Below are 14,140 nucleotides of genomic sequence, written 5' to 3'. Positions count from 1 at the left end.
TATTTCTAAAAACTCAAGTCAGCTGGATTCCTTTTTTCCATACGCAGAGAGTCCCGTGGGATGCTACTTACGGGGCACTGGCAAGCGCCGGCAGGGCATTGGCACGAAGCACCGCAGCTGCAACCGTGGTCGGAACCTAGAATACTTCGTCAGTACAGGCACAGGTACAGATGCTGACGCAGATAACACGAAGCAAGTGGCTTAAAAGAGGTAGATTCAACATCCTGGACGAAAGCGAGAGCGCGATTCGGCATCGACATGGGTGATGATGATGATGATGCTGACCCCGCGCGTCCATACATTTACCCCGCCATCGCCTCAACAGAATACAAGGCAAACAGGCAGAGGATAAGACATTCTACTTACCCATGATGATTGACGGATGAAGTTATTTGATGAAAATCAACGAGAATTCAGATGGACAGATGGAAGTTGATGAAGAGGATAAAAAAGAATCTGAACGATGCGGGACAGATGCGGCATTTATATCCGTCGCAGGTAAATGGCTTTGGCCTCAGGCAGAACTCGTTACATTTCGATGCAGAGCACTGAACACAGCGTAGTATTTCGATACTTTAAACCGATCAACTTCACTTCTGGCTTGTCTGTCCTACACTGACTTCATTGTGCCGGCTCTTGATGTGGAGTGTCCAATGACAGTACATCATATGTATCTCGTGCCTCTTGAGTTGGATATGAGTAAAACAGGCAATTTTGATTCATCAGACGAACACGTATGTATACATGGATTGGCAGAAGCTGCATAATTCCGACAGATGACAACACAGCTGTGAACTTGTGATCTAATTCAACTGAAAGGACGGCCAGAGCTACAAGAGCAATCATTGGTTCCCTGAGAGCAGGATGTATTGCAGCTGCAACTCAACCGACAATAAGCGTGACAATCCTGGACACGTTGAAGGTGAATCGAGTATCCTAGTATTAGATTGACTCACTCCAAGCTCTTTTGAACATGAATCAGTCTTGCCTCGAATCGTGGTTTTGGACTTCCCTGATACGTACATGTCAAATAGCTAGAAACTTGGCATACTGTTTTCGATTCTGAGCATAGAATGATTTCTTGAACAGAAAATTGTTCGCCTCCATTTAATGATTGAGCTGATTCACATGGGTAAAGACTTCATTACCTCTTCCGGCAGCATGTGCACGTGATAAACCCTACACTCACCGCCTTCCCGATCATCCGCGAAATTTTACTGCAGCTTCCCATAATCTTCCTGCATCTTTGCCGTTGACTACTCTATTTGCGCCCATTCCCTCGACTTACTTTTTGTATATCTAGAACTGTAGCCCCGCGCTACAATGCCACCCGCATACGAATTTCGAGGAAATCGCGGCGGCGACCGACGCAACAACCCCAGACATGAGTTTACGTTCCGTTATGCGCGTCCACACATCTCCGAGCGGCCGCTTCTCAGGTCAACACGGGAAACCACCCCGGAACCCCTCGTTCCCGCTGGCCAAACAAGAGAGCAGAAACCGGCTATGAAGTTCGCGCCCATAGCCGACCTCAGCGACAGCGAAGAAGAGGACATGGATGTCTCCGATGACGAGGAATCGCATCCTCGCAAGAAACGCGCGGTCGAGAACGGCGACACGGCTCCCGCTCCCGCTCCAGCCCCTCCTGCTCCCAAATGGTCGAACCCGGATCCGTATACGGCCTTGCCGCCGCCTGACGACAGTCAAACGAAGAAAGTTGACGTGGTCAAGTTGATTCGGAAATCTCGCGCGGCGGCGAGCGCGGCGGATACGCAGGCGACCCAAGCGGACACGGCGGTCACGACTAATGAAGATTTCATCTCGTTAGGTGATTTGCCTGGTGGTGATGATGATGACGATGAAGAGGACGACGATAATGAAGTTGGGAATCCCAACGCTCCAGATAACGCACCCAGGGGACCTAGGGCCGGCGACTCTGCATTTGGTCGAAAGAGAACTTACGACGACGAATTGAAAGGGCATTCAAAGAAGACAGGAAAGCCAATGAGCCGGTATTATCCGGATGCCTCTGTCCTCGACGAATGGAGAGTTCATCATTCGCAATTAGGAACTCCTTGGGTTACTCTTATGCCGCCTACATTACACCCTGGCACAAGACTGCACAATGAAATCGTGAGCTTCTTCCATTGGGTCAAGCCTAATTCCTTCGAACAAGTTGTCCGGGAAGATCTGGTAGCGAGGTTGCAATCCGCGTTCTCAAGGCGATACTATGGTGTTCAAGTCCGTGCCTTTGGCTCCTTTGCTTCTGGAATGTACCTTCCTACTGCAGATATCGACTTAGTACTCCTCTCGAGTAATTTTATGCGCACAGGTGTCAAGACATTCGGGGAGCGCAAAGGCCAGATCTATGCATACTCCGCATTTCTCCGCTCTACAGAGATTGCCGTTCCGGGCTCGATTGAGACCATTGCTCATGCGCGAGTCCCAATTTTGAAATTCGTGGACAAGTTGACTGGTCTCAGAGTTGACTTGTCATTTGACAACGACAGTGGCCTGATTGCCAACCGTACATTTCAACAATGGAAGTCTGAGTATCCTGCCATGCTGCCTATCGTCTCTATTATCAAGCAGTTCTTACTCCTGCGCGGTCTCAATGAAGTCGCGACTGGCGGCTTGGGTGGATTATCCATTACTTGTCTTGTCACTAGTCTTCTCCAACACCTGCCGCACGGACATCTTGAGCCGAACCTAGGCAGTGTTCTTATGGATTTTTTTGACTTCTATGGTAATCATCTGGATTACGAAAAAGTTGGGATACGACTCAACCCTCCCGGTTATTTCAACAAGGTAGGCTTCGATTCAAGGAATAAGGTATAGCACTGTATTAACGAAAGCAGAGAGTCTACAATGACAATCGCCGTCTTACAATCGAAGACCCAAATAATGCTAGCAATGACGTCTCAGGCGGTACCAGGGAAATCGCGTTGATCTTCCAATCCTTCTCAGATGCATACCGAAAGCTCAAAGAGCGGATGATTTCAATCTCAATGGGACAGTCCACCCGTACCAGTATCTTGGAAACTATCATTGCCGCGAACTACGACGAGTATGCGGAGCAAAGATGGCAACTACGTCAAGTTTTCGATAACGACCCTCGGTTCGAGCGTTTTCAGTCGCTTACGCCTCCACCACCACCACCACCCCCGGGTCCTCCACCAACTGATCCTGCTCCTCCGCCGCCACCGCCTTCCCGTCCATCAGACAACTCAAAATCATCACAGCCTCCTCCACCTCCACCTCCGTCGGAAAAGCCGACCAAAGCGCAACGGAGGCATAATGCAGGCAAAGACCGCGCTACTCGGTTAAGGCGACTGCGTCCGGATATACGTTCTATTCCCGATTCCATCAGCAACGACCAAGCGATGAAGCTTGGCGGCTACAAGTCACAGAGTGGTATGGATAGAGACTTGATGATCCGAGAGAAGGCTCTGAACCTGAGAGAGTCATGAAATCGTCTTCCGGAAAGAAAAGCTGGATAGCCTTTCTTATTCTGTTCCTTGATACTAATCTGCTATTGCATGATTGATCATTGTGTCGTCGTGGTTTCTCGTTATCTTTCCCTTGCTATCCTATTCTGTCTTGATATGCGATACCCATTCACATGTATTACGTGGTTTGCCGTTTTTGTATCCTTCAAAAAGTATAGAGGCGGAGTGGCATTCTTTTTTCATTGTTCACATTTATACTTGTCAGACTCTGGCTGCGAGTGTACATCATTTGCAGCATTTTTTGGCTGAGCTTCATTTAGGGACGGCTTATTTCTAGCTTTCAAGCGCAGGGCGTTACGGCGTCTACTATATCGAATTTCAGGCTCATATATCATCTCTACCCTGTCTATCCATGTTGCCTGACTAGCTAACACCAGCCAGCTAGTTGAAAGGAACATTATATTAACTAGAAGAGAATGAGAAGCCCGGACTCACCAGAGACAGCTCAGAAGAAAAATGATTACCTTTTCATCTTCTCATCAGGGGGGGCGCTAGATGCGGTCGCTTGGAGAGGAGTGTTTTCATTTCTTCTGGGCTGTCTCAAGAGTTAACAATTCGGTTGATTGGACTCATAGGGTTTGGATCATGGTTTTGCACATTGTGGTGTTGCGATGTGGCGCGCAGAATGACATCATTGCATCGAAACGCTCTTCGGAGCACTTCACTTACCGACATCAATCAATTCTATACATTGGTACTATTCACTATTGACACATAATGCCATCGAGTCAACTGCAATATTACAAAAACACCCTCCAACCACTCCAAACCAATCAATCCACCCTCCAGCAAACCCTACAAGAACTTCAGCGCGCAGTAGTCCAGGGAACCAAAGTGCTGCAGGTCGGCTCCCCAGCCCCAGTGAGCCCATCGGACCATAGTAGTATCTATGACGGTACAGCAGGTCCGCATTGCACATCCATACCATCCTTCAACACAACGATTGACAAAGACTACAGGCATCGCATTAGCATTCCTCAGACTAAACCGCCAAAAAGACGTCCTCGGGGAGACAAAACCTCCTGACTTTGCTAGGCTTGCAAATGAGAGGATTATTTCTGCTGGCGATGTGAAACTTCCTCCCCTGGGATACATATCACCCGTTGGATCTTCGCTAGGACCACTTGTCGTGCGGATCCTAGCAGCCCTTGAACATTCGGGTCAGTCGGTTTCGCAGAGTGATATCAAACTGCTGAACACGGCGGTACAGCGCTCGCTTAGCCATGGCCATGTGGTTTCTAGTTCATCGGGGGATCATATCCGGGGCGTCGATGAAGTGCTCTATGGGCGCGCGGGGTTGCTCTGGGCTGTTGTAAATATTCGGCACCATGCGTTTGGTAACAAGGATATTGAGGGAGATATAGGTGCCCTTTTCGATGCTATTCCGAAGCTTGCCGAGGCGATCATTGATGGCGGTAGACGCGGGGCGAGGGATTATGTTGAGAACTATGGGGGAAAGGGCGCATTGCCGTTGATGTGGGTGTATAAGGATGAGAGGTATTCATTGGGAGCGTAAGCCTTCTGCCCCGTCTTCTATAGAGCTACAAGAAGATACTGACTGAAGACAGTGTCCATGGGATCGGTTAGTATACGGACTTATGTCTATTAACATGTCTACTGACAAACGCAGCTGGCATCCTCACAATTCTTCTCTCATGCGAATTCGAAGAGCTAAACCGCTACCTCATGCTAATAGCAGAAACAATAACCGGCCTCTGCCGTATCTCTATCGCCAATAATGGCCATCTCCCGAGTTCCATCCCCTCCCGCTCCAGATCTCGAGGATCCCCTCTTGTTCAAATCTGCCACGGAGCACCAGGGCTTTTGACTCTACTAGCTACGGCCAGAAAGAACAACCATTTACGAACATATTGGAAGTCTGAATGGGACGAGGCTATTCATCTCAGTGCAGAGAGAGTCTGGCAGGAAGGTCTCCTATCTAAAGGCGGTAGTCTCTGCCACGGACTTACGGGGAATGCATGGTCTTTGCTAGCCCTACATGAAAGCTTCGAGCTCGATTCTCATGCCGAAGGAAACGATAAAAGTGACTACTTTCTCTCACGAGCACTGGCACTCTTACTTCTCGCACGGGAAACACCACCCTACAGCACGGCACTAGATATCTCGTCTGGGTATGACTTTCGCATGCCAGATCGACCATATAGTCTCTACGAAGGACTATCGGGGGAACTTTGTGCGTGGGCTGAGGCTTGTGTGGTGGTCCAAGCAAGGCTTTGTAACGAGGTAGGGCAGACGGAGGGTCAGCAGGCTAAAGAGAAGGCATTGGGGATTCCGTGTTTGGGCGGGAACGGGGTTAGCGGGGTTATGTGATTGTATTTGGCTATCCGGGTGATCTGAGTGACCAATGTACATGACAATATCTTGATAGTAATATCAACGAAGTGCTAGGGCACAATGCATAGCTAATGGATACGTTGGTTGTCGATCTATCAGGCCCGTTGGCCTTTGATGAGAACGGGTGTATGATTAGCGTTTAAAGAGCTGTCAATAAACACCCTGCCTTGGAATCTCTAATTATTCTTCCTTCGCCTTTCCAAACGAGAGCGACAAGCATGGGCCTTAGGTGACGCACATGGTTGGCATTCCGCCAGCCAATAAAATACTAAGACCTGTATATACATCTTCCTCCCTTTCATATTTATATAATACATTATCATCGCTTTCTGCTCAGCGATCTTACGGTCCTCTCCCTTCTCTGTTCGGCATTTGTTTGACTATGGGGAATATCAACGAGCCTGATGACCGTCAAGAACTACGCAGAACACTGATTTGGATCACAAGAGCCATTCGACGTATGCAAAATGGCCATAACCTTGGTCTGAAAACCCTGCATAAATACAAGATTCTGGTCTTGCTTCTTGATTTAAAGGCGATCCGTCTTTAATGCCAAAATTCTTTATGCCATACCCCATGAAAGCTTGTTGGAACCCACAAAGGATGTCGTGGAGGACACCTGCAGCATCGATGTCACTGGCTTATACAGTCGTCCCAAAGAGCATGTGCACTCAATGTACCTGTTTTTCAACTCATACATGGATAGCTTGGACCTTAGTATTTCCGGAGACCAGACCCCTGGTTTTCCAAGCAGTGAATTATGATCCATGATACAACCTTGAGTTGAGAAAGTTGACCAGTGAGCTGCAGAACTGGAGACTAAGAAGAATTCAAAGATATCAGACAAACTGAATTTGGAGAGCCAGCATTTGGGCATTACTGGATCGCCCAATACAGGGATTACGCCCGGTTGCACGTAAAATGCATCATGTACAATGACTTGGTACCAGATGATACTCGCCTTGTACACGGAAAGGTGCTGATGATACTCAACCTGATGCATGGTCAACTCAAATTTGCAGATTCCCTCAATTATTGGATTGCACCGGTAAGTCCGACCTTGGCTATCTTTCACTCTCATATTAATTAACTCGTATGTGCTCTAGGTGCTATTGATTTCGCTATATGGCCTGCTCTCGCGTATTCTTGAGGCATACTTTGATGGAAATGAATTGATCATACGCCGCACGGAGGCTTATGATTTTAGCCATGTGAAGTAGTGAAGTATGGGGGGTTCAAGACTTTTGTGCATTGGGCTTCTGCTTAACCAAAGGGTGATACGTTCCAGCGTGGTCTTATTGATATCAAGGATGGTCTTACTCGATTATCAGTGGCTTAGTCTTGTTTGTCCTTTCCCATCCTCTTTTCTGGTGTCTTTTTGCTTCCCTGCTACGCTTGCCTGGTCATTGCTTTTTTTTTTGCCCTTTGCCTCTTTCAAAGCTGTTGAGCACATCATGGATGATTGAGTCTATGATGCCAATTGGGACGTCTTGCAAATTGTCATTTGGGATTTATGATATGGGTGTTCTGAGTTGGATTATTGTTGAATGATTGCATGCACATTGTTTGGCAGTATGGCATTTATTACGGATTGGTTGTGAATTATTGTACGCTTAAATCCTGCGAAATAGGGCTGTATCCCAACAAGTTTTAAAAGCAGACTAAAGTTCTGGATGGGGTATTCGCTCATCAAAGAGCAATACATCCAAGGTGATTTAATCATTTAATCCAGATTATATCGATGCACGCTCAACTTCAGAGCTCGTATCATATCATAACATATAGTCTATCCAGACCCAGCTTTAGCCTTGGCCTCGAGATGACTCTCAGGCAAGGAATTCACGAATCCTGGTCCCGGACTCTCCCAGGCGTAGTCCACCCATTCCGAACCAAGAATAGACTGGATACCCTGCGCGATGGTGAGGATTTGCTGTCGACGCGTGCGGGACCAGTTCGCATCATCAGATGCAGATGCAGGTGCAGTATCCAATCCGTCGAGAATACTGTGCCAGACACGCAAGGTCTCGTTCAATTCCCCGACATTGCTCACACCCATGACGCTGACACCGAGACGTCCGTGCACGGGCTTGTTCTCTCTATTGCTCGACACTTTCTCGATACCAGCAGAAGGCACGAGTGGTGGTGGCCCCGATGCACCGGCTTCAGTCGCCTCGCGAAGCCATCTCTCCAGTGCATACCGAATAGCAACAACCTCGATCCGTTCGCCCTGCGAATCAGCCCATTCCGCCGCTTTCTGGATAGCACCCCGCAACCCCGCCGGCGACGGGTGGAAATCGCCCTGACTCCCGATGGGAACGCCCTGTCGTCGCAGCAGTCCCATACCCAGCGGCGAGGCGTTGGGAACGACATCTACGCCGGCCTCGAGTAAACGCGGTAGTGCCCTGGTGAGGAGACTGGTATTCTGTAGCGTGAAGTGCGCATACGACATGACCGCATCGAGAGGCTCGCCCGTCTCGCGCAATACCATCTCCGCCAATTCACATAGGACATCAATCGGATACCCCGAAATCCCCACATAGCGGATAGTACCCTCCTCATCGCGAATGCGCCGCAGTTCCCTTACGGCCTGCAGGACCTCCGCGGGGCTCACAAACTCAACATCATGACAATACACCAAATCCAAGTATTCCGTATGCAGGCGCTGAAGACTGCGCTTGATACTAACGCGCACCCATTCCGGCGAGTAGTCGAAGGAAGAGGCGTGCTCGCGACCGACTTTGGTTAGGATTCTGTAGGATTCGCGGGGATGGTTTGCGCGGACGTAGTCGGTTGCCAGGGCGCGGCCTAGGAGTTCTTCGGCGGGGCCGTAGTAGGGGGAGGTATCGAAGGCGGAGACACCGCTGGCGAGGGCGCGGTGGACGAGTTCGGTTGTGGGGAGAGCGTAGGGGTCGGGGTTGAATTGGGTGTTGAAGGTTGCGGTGCCCATCACCAGCGGGGGGAGGTGGGCGGATAGCGGTCCAGCTGGGCGGCCCATTTTGCAGTACCTGTTGCTCTGGTGGGATTTGGACTGAGTTAACTGGCGATTCGAAGGGAGAAAGGTCAGAATAGGAGATTTAGAGGGTTGAAAAGGAAATCGAAGCGGGGCATTCCGTTTATATTTTTTTGTTCCCCTTGTCACATCATTTAAAACAATTGATTGATATAAATTCATTTTGACTCTGCTTGTTCTCTTGGATTTAGAATTACTAGTCAATGAGTTTCTTTGTAGTCTACAATTGGACTGAATCCTGGCAGAACATCTCTATACATAACTAAATCAATCAGACATCACACATAGTATTTATAATACATAACATCCTTCTGGGGAGTAAGAGAGGAAGAGTGGAGAAGAGTTGCTCAAAATCCAAGCGAAGCAGAACCAAACGAGAAATATCAATCCTTCACACTCCCCAGTATACTGTACAAATCCCCTCGAACTAGAACGATAGAATCGGGTCCGGTCAACTCCAGTCCAATCCATTCCGACGTGAGGCATTTTCATGCGAGAAGCGCGAGAGTATAGAAATTCGAGTAATACCACAAACGCCATGCTATGCTGCGAAAACCGAGGAGCGGCACTTTTTTTTTTTTTCCCTTTCTGATTTTTATCTCGTGGCAGGAGACGACGCAGGGGCAGACACACGTTCAAGCTTGTTCGTTGAGAACCGGTTCAAAAGAAGTAGACGAGAGATCACCGGTCCTTGTACACCTTGGGCTTCCACCCTTCTTTCAGTTCCTTCTCATGTGCCGCCTGTCGTTCTGCCTGTCGGACCTCCATCTCTATCCGCTCGCGTGCGCGGAGAATTTTGCTCTGGAGGTAGAAACTGCCACCTTTCTCCGGGTTGTTCATATCAAACAGCTTCTTGAATCGTTCCATGACTTGTTCGAGATCCGCTTTGCCGGCTTGCGGGGGCTTGGTGTTGAGGATCCTGCAGGCCTCATCGAGAGACAAACCGCCGGAAGCAAAGGTATTTGCGGCACCCATGTTCCCTTTGGAAGCTTGAGCGGCATATTTGGAGGAGGCTTGGGCTTGTTTGTACGCTTCTGCGAAGGCTCGCCCGAAGACTCGAGCGCCGGTGACGAGGACCTGGCCGACAATACGGTGGGCCTATTCGGTCAGTTTCTAGCCAAGGTATTACACTATAGAAGGAATTACTCACCATTATGGAAGTATATAACAATAATTAACTGCTCTCACAACAGACAGAATGCAACCGGAGGTGTAAAGCGAGAGATCTTCCGCCGGAGAAATTGAAAGCGGAAAAATTCGGCAGCGATGCCGGTCAGCGATGTCGCCCCAGAATACCAATTAGGAAATGATATAATGGGGATAGCAGAGAATGTAGTAGAGAGAGAAGAAATATTTCAATCATTCTCTATAGAATAGAATAGAACCTCTTCCATGCGTACAGAGTAAGATCTCTGTACTATGCACATGTATTTGTACCGTATTACCGAGTCACATGCTCTCCCCGCGCTCAAGACCGAGAAGCAGCAAAGTGCGATAGAACGAGACAAACTAAATTTGTGTTAATTTCTCTCTTCTTTCTTTTTCCGTCTCTCTAATCCTTCTCTCTCTCTCTCTCTTTCTCTTGTTTCTGCTCCAATTGCAGAATGACACTGACGTATGACGTCTTTGTTGAATGGCAGCTCTCGGTAGGTCTACTACTACTATCACTAGTTCTGCTACTATGAGGCTCCAACATCGTTCTTCGTCTTCTTCTGCCACGGCTGCTGTTTCTACAGCCACTTCCTCTTCACTCTGGAATTCTGCTTTTCACAGTCCTTTCCATGCTGATGATGCCATACCAGACGACTTTCCGTGGATAGATTCCATGGCGTCCTCTTCGTACGCGCAAGATCATGGCGTGCAGCTGGATAGCCAGCAGCCGACCGTCGCCGCTTTCTCGCCCACCACCATTGCCGGTTCTTCCTTGACTTCGAGACAGCGCTCCAGTGTTATTGTCCATCGCAAGTCGCCGTTGCTGGTCGCTACTCCCCCCGCCGTCACGCGAGCCTTGGCCTATTCGCACCCGTTCATTCTGCCGTTGAATAAGTTGGCTGGCCTGTTGACATGGACCTCGGGTGATCCGTGGGAGAGCTTCCTGCTCGTCGCAGCCTTCTGGGCGGTGGTTATGTATGGTGATGCCGTTATTCACTGGGCCGGTCCGATCCTTGTTGTGATCGGGTTGATCCTGGGAATGTACTGGCGTCGCTATTCTCCGCTATCCTCCCGCTCGTGGTTTGATCAGAAGCCCAAATCTACGGACTACCAGAAGGCAGCTGCAGATGGCGGGACAGCTCGACACCATACCAGCTTAGACGAAATCGTCGAAACCTTGCGCACCTTCACCACCCGGTGTAATATCCTCCTTGAACCCCTACTCGATTTGACCGATTTCCTCTCCACCCAGCGCACGGCCACTTCCGCTACCACCAAACCAGCCCTGACTGCTCTATTCTTCCGCATCCTCTTTGTCACCCCGATATGGATCCTTTTAACCCTCCCTCCATTCTACCTGCTAACCACCCGCCGTGTCGTCATGCTGGTGGGCACTTCTTTCCTTACATATCACTGCCGACCGGCACGAGTCGCCCGGGTTATCTTGTGGAGATCTCTCTTTGTCCGTCGGGTTTGTTCAATGATTACTGGTCTCCAGTTCTCGTCAGAGGTCGACAAGTCTCAGTCGATCAAAAGCCTGACCCGTGGTCGTACTAAAGACATGACAACCAAGCGCAACCCAGAGTCATCGGGTATCCGCTTTACTTTTGTCATCTATGAGAACCAGCGCCGTTGGCTTGGGATCGGATGGACATATTCCTTGTTTCCGTCTGAGCGGACGGCATGGACAGATGAACATCTCAACAGCGTCCCGCCAAGAGATGAGTTTGAGCTCCCGGATGTGCACAGCGGCAATGCTGAATGGCGCTGGGTGGAAAGCAGTGAGTGGCGGATAGAAGGTGCTGAAGAATCTAGCGATAAGGCGGATTCCAAGTCATCAGATGGCGGAGGATGGATCTATTACGATAACAAGGTGGGTTGCTTTTCTCCGGAATATCCTGTGTTGATATCTAACAAACTTGCAACAGTGGAACGAAGGCCGTCGGGGCCAGGATGGATGGGATCGGTATACTCGCCGAAGAAAGTGGTACCGTGACGCTGAACTCGTCGAGATTCCATCCCCCGAAGAAATGACAGAATCCACATCCACCTTAACCCAAGCGCTGCAAAACGAACAGAACGGCACCACCGATTATGAAGATGCCAAGAGCACCTCCCAGTCGACCTCGTCCAAAGCACGACGCAGGCGCTGGTTCGGGAGCTCGAAGAGTGTAAGCGACAACTCCAGCAACAGTACCCCCACTGGAGCGGCCTCATCCTCCACATCCATATCCACCACAAATCCCTCTTCCGTTACAAACCAAAAAATAACATCTGCCACCAATCACAGTCCCTCCGGCTCGAGGCCAATTAACATTAAGTCATCGTCCTCGTCTCGTCCTCACAAACCATCGAGCTATTCAAGCCATAGCAGTAGTTTGGGTCGCGAAGGGAGTACACACGGAAGTATTAGTGATACCCGTAGTGTCCGTGACAGGGAGATTGTCGACGCCCAGGATCGTCTTGATCGTTGGGGCGCGCGAGCTACCGGTGGCACTGAGAGAGTTGAGAGGGAATTGGGATTAAGTGATGAGATGAATATGGGGTTGAGTTGATTCGTTTTCAACAACGATGGCTTCTAGTAGAATATTCGGTTTGGCGTTTTCATACCTTAGTCGTATTAATCAATTATCACATTACTGATATGTTGGGTTTCACCACGATTTTACAAGAACACTTAATAAATAACTATAACCTTAAACCTCAATTCAACGAGCCCATGTCGAATGACCCTAAGGAGCATTATAGAGAAGCACATATGCCATTGAAACCTATTTGCACGCACGCAAACTTCAACGCGAATCCAATTCGAATGAACAACATGATGACTCCCCAACAAAACTGACAGAAAAGCGAGCTCAAGGCACGGATAGCCTCCCAAAAACAGCATAACAAGATACCCCTTGGAAGTATCACCACCCCCCTCAGAGTTCATATAACTGAACTCATAAGCCTTTTGTATGGCGTATGGTCAATTCATTGCCATCAAGGTAGGCTTCGATGATACGGGGGTAAAAGCCATATAATGATATCAATAAAACCTAGAACATATGATTAACATAGTATATGAAAGCTACGGAGACTAGAATTACTGGTGCAATCCTATCCTTGACAAGGCATTTGAGGCCCAGCTGGCCGAGCATAAGGTTGAGGATTGTCATCACCTCTCCGCGTATCATCTGAGTGTCGTCCGGCACTACATCATTGTATGCTACGCATTTGACATGTTGCCTGGCGTACTATTTGGACTGGGCAATCCAGTAGACTCCGAACTCTGGTTTATCAGCGAGGAGTTGATATAACTCTGGATATTCTTCATAGTCTCCTGTTCTGCAGTTTTAGATGAGCAACAGTCAGAAAATGCTTGTGGATGATGGCTCACTGCTTGGTGAACCATGAGCCCTTGTTAAACGGGCCTGTATCGAAGCTATTTGTGTGTCCGTGAAGATATCAATATGACCACCACGAGTGTTCCTTGGTGTTGAAAATTCTAGACTGGTCAAAGTGGTAGTGGACCTCCTCCGTTCCTAGGTTCTTCTAGGCTTTCACAATGGTGTGGGATGAAGAATTTCGGCAGTTCATCCCCTTCTAAATCGAGAAGAAGTACTCGAACCTTGCGTTTCTGGAGTGTGTCGATATCAATATGGTCATTTTTCATGCGCAGAATGGCTCTTCAAATAATGACCAGTTGTTTGCGTAGATCATAACAGTCTTGGGGCTCTTGGATGTCTTCATGATCAGTATACTGGGCATAACAGAGTAAGTTGAACGATGATCGATATAAATAGGAGTGTGTCCAGGCAGAAAGACCCCGCCTCGATAGCAGCGCGGTCATTCTAGACCAATCGTTATTCACTATCTTAGGCTTTTGTTTTTCTTCTCATCAACTCCTCTGTCACAATGCACGCTTTTCACACCAATTACGAAGTACAGACAGATGTTCTATAATTCCAATGTTTTTTGGCGCGGCCAATGGGTGGTACGTCTAAGGAGGGTTTTGGTCATCTTGGCTTTGAGAGGTTGCCGATATCTGGGTTGAGTAATGATGGGTATGTCCTCATAGATTCTCGTTAATATTCTTTCGAGAAATAGACTATGTAACTAATAAACTGGG

The 14,140-nt window shown here is 48.7% G+C and overlaps 6 protein-coding genes across 6 annotated transcripts; 4 read left to right on the top strand and 2 right to left on the bottom strand.

The window, feature by feature from the left end:
• Nucleotides 1-417: 417 nt before the first annotated feature.
• On the top strand, nt 418-951 carry ACHE_40213A (uncharacterized protein; the record flags this gene model as incomplete). The annotated part of the gene is made up of 3 exons (XM_043278387.1): nt 418-498; nt 564-734; nt 820-951. 3 exons carry the CDS (start codon nt 418-420, stop codon nt 949-951), a joined length of 384 nt encoding a protein of 127 aa, XP_043136171.1.
• Nucleotides 952-1,323: 372 nt separating this feature from the next.
• Nucleotides 1,324-3,470, top strand: ACHE_40212A (putative topoisomerase family protein TRF4; the record flags this gene model as incomplete). The annotated part of the gene is made up of 2 exons (XM_043278385.1): nt 1,324-2,808; nt 2,859-3,470. 2 exons carry the CDS (start codon nt 1,324-1,326, stop codon nt 3,468-3,470), a joined length of 2,097 nt encoding a protein of 698 aa, XP_043136170.1.
• A 756-nt stretch (nt 3,471-4,226) lies between these two features.
• Nucleotides 4,227-5,840, top strand: ACHE_40211A (lanthionine synthetase C family protein; the record flags this gene model as incomplete). The annotated part of the gene is made up of 4 exons (XM_043278384.1): nt 4,227-4,413; nt 4,469-5,021; nt 5,078-5,091; nt 5,140-5,840. The coding sequence occupies 4 exons, from the start codon at nt 4,227-4,229 to the stop codon at nt 5,838-5,840; spliced, it is 1,455 nt and encodes a 484-aa protein (XP_043136169.1).
• A 1,810-nt stretch (nt 5,841-7,650) lies between these two features.
• ACHE_40210S (D-arabinose 1-dehydrogenase (NAD(P)(+)) ARA2) lies at nt 7,651-8,859 on the bottom strand (the record flags this gene model as incomplete). Its single annotated transcript, XM_043278383.1, has 1 exon — nt 7,651-8,859. One exon carries the CDS (start codon nt 8,857-8,859, stop codon nt 7,651-7,653), a length of 1,209 nt encoding a protein of 402 aa, XP_043136168.1.
• Nucleotides 8,860-9,555: 696 nt separating this feature from the next.
• Nucleotides 9,556-10,027, bottom strand: PAM16 (import motor complex subunit PAM16; the record flags this gene model as incomplete). Its single annotated transcript, XM_043278382.1, has 2 exons — nt 9,556-9,972; nt 10,025-10,027. 2 exons carry the CDS (start codon nt 10,025-10,027, stop codon nt 9,556-9,558), a joined length of 420 nt encoding a protein of 139 aa, XP_043136167.1.
• A 480-nt stretch (nt 10,028-10,507) lies between these two features.
• Nucleotides 10,508-12,581, top strand: PEX30 (PEX28-32 family peroxisomal membrane protein; the record flags this gene model as incomplete). The annotated part of the gene is made up of 3 exons (XM_043278381.1): nt 10,508-10,520; nt 10,677-11,899; nt 11,955-12,581. The coding sequence occupies 3 exons, from the start codon at nt 10,508-10,510 to the stop codon at nt 12,579-12,581; spliced, it is 1,863 nt and encodes a 620-aa protein (XP_043136166.1).
• Between the last annotated feature and the right edge of the window lie 1,559 nt (nt 12,582-14,140).

Source organism: Aspergillus chevalieri, chromosome 4 (assembly GCF_016861735.1).
Source record: "Aspergillus chevalieri M1 DNA, chromosome 4, nearly complete sequence".
NCBI classification, from domain to species: Eukaryota; Fungi; Ascomycota; class Eurotiomycetes; order Eurotiales; family Aspergillaceae; genus Aspergillus; species Aspergillus chevalieri.
This window is presented reverse-complemented; position numbering and strand designations above follow the sequence as displayed.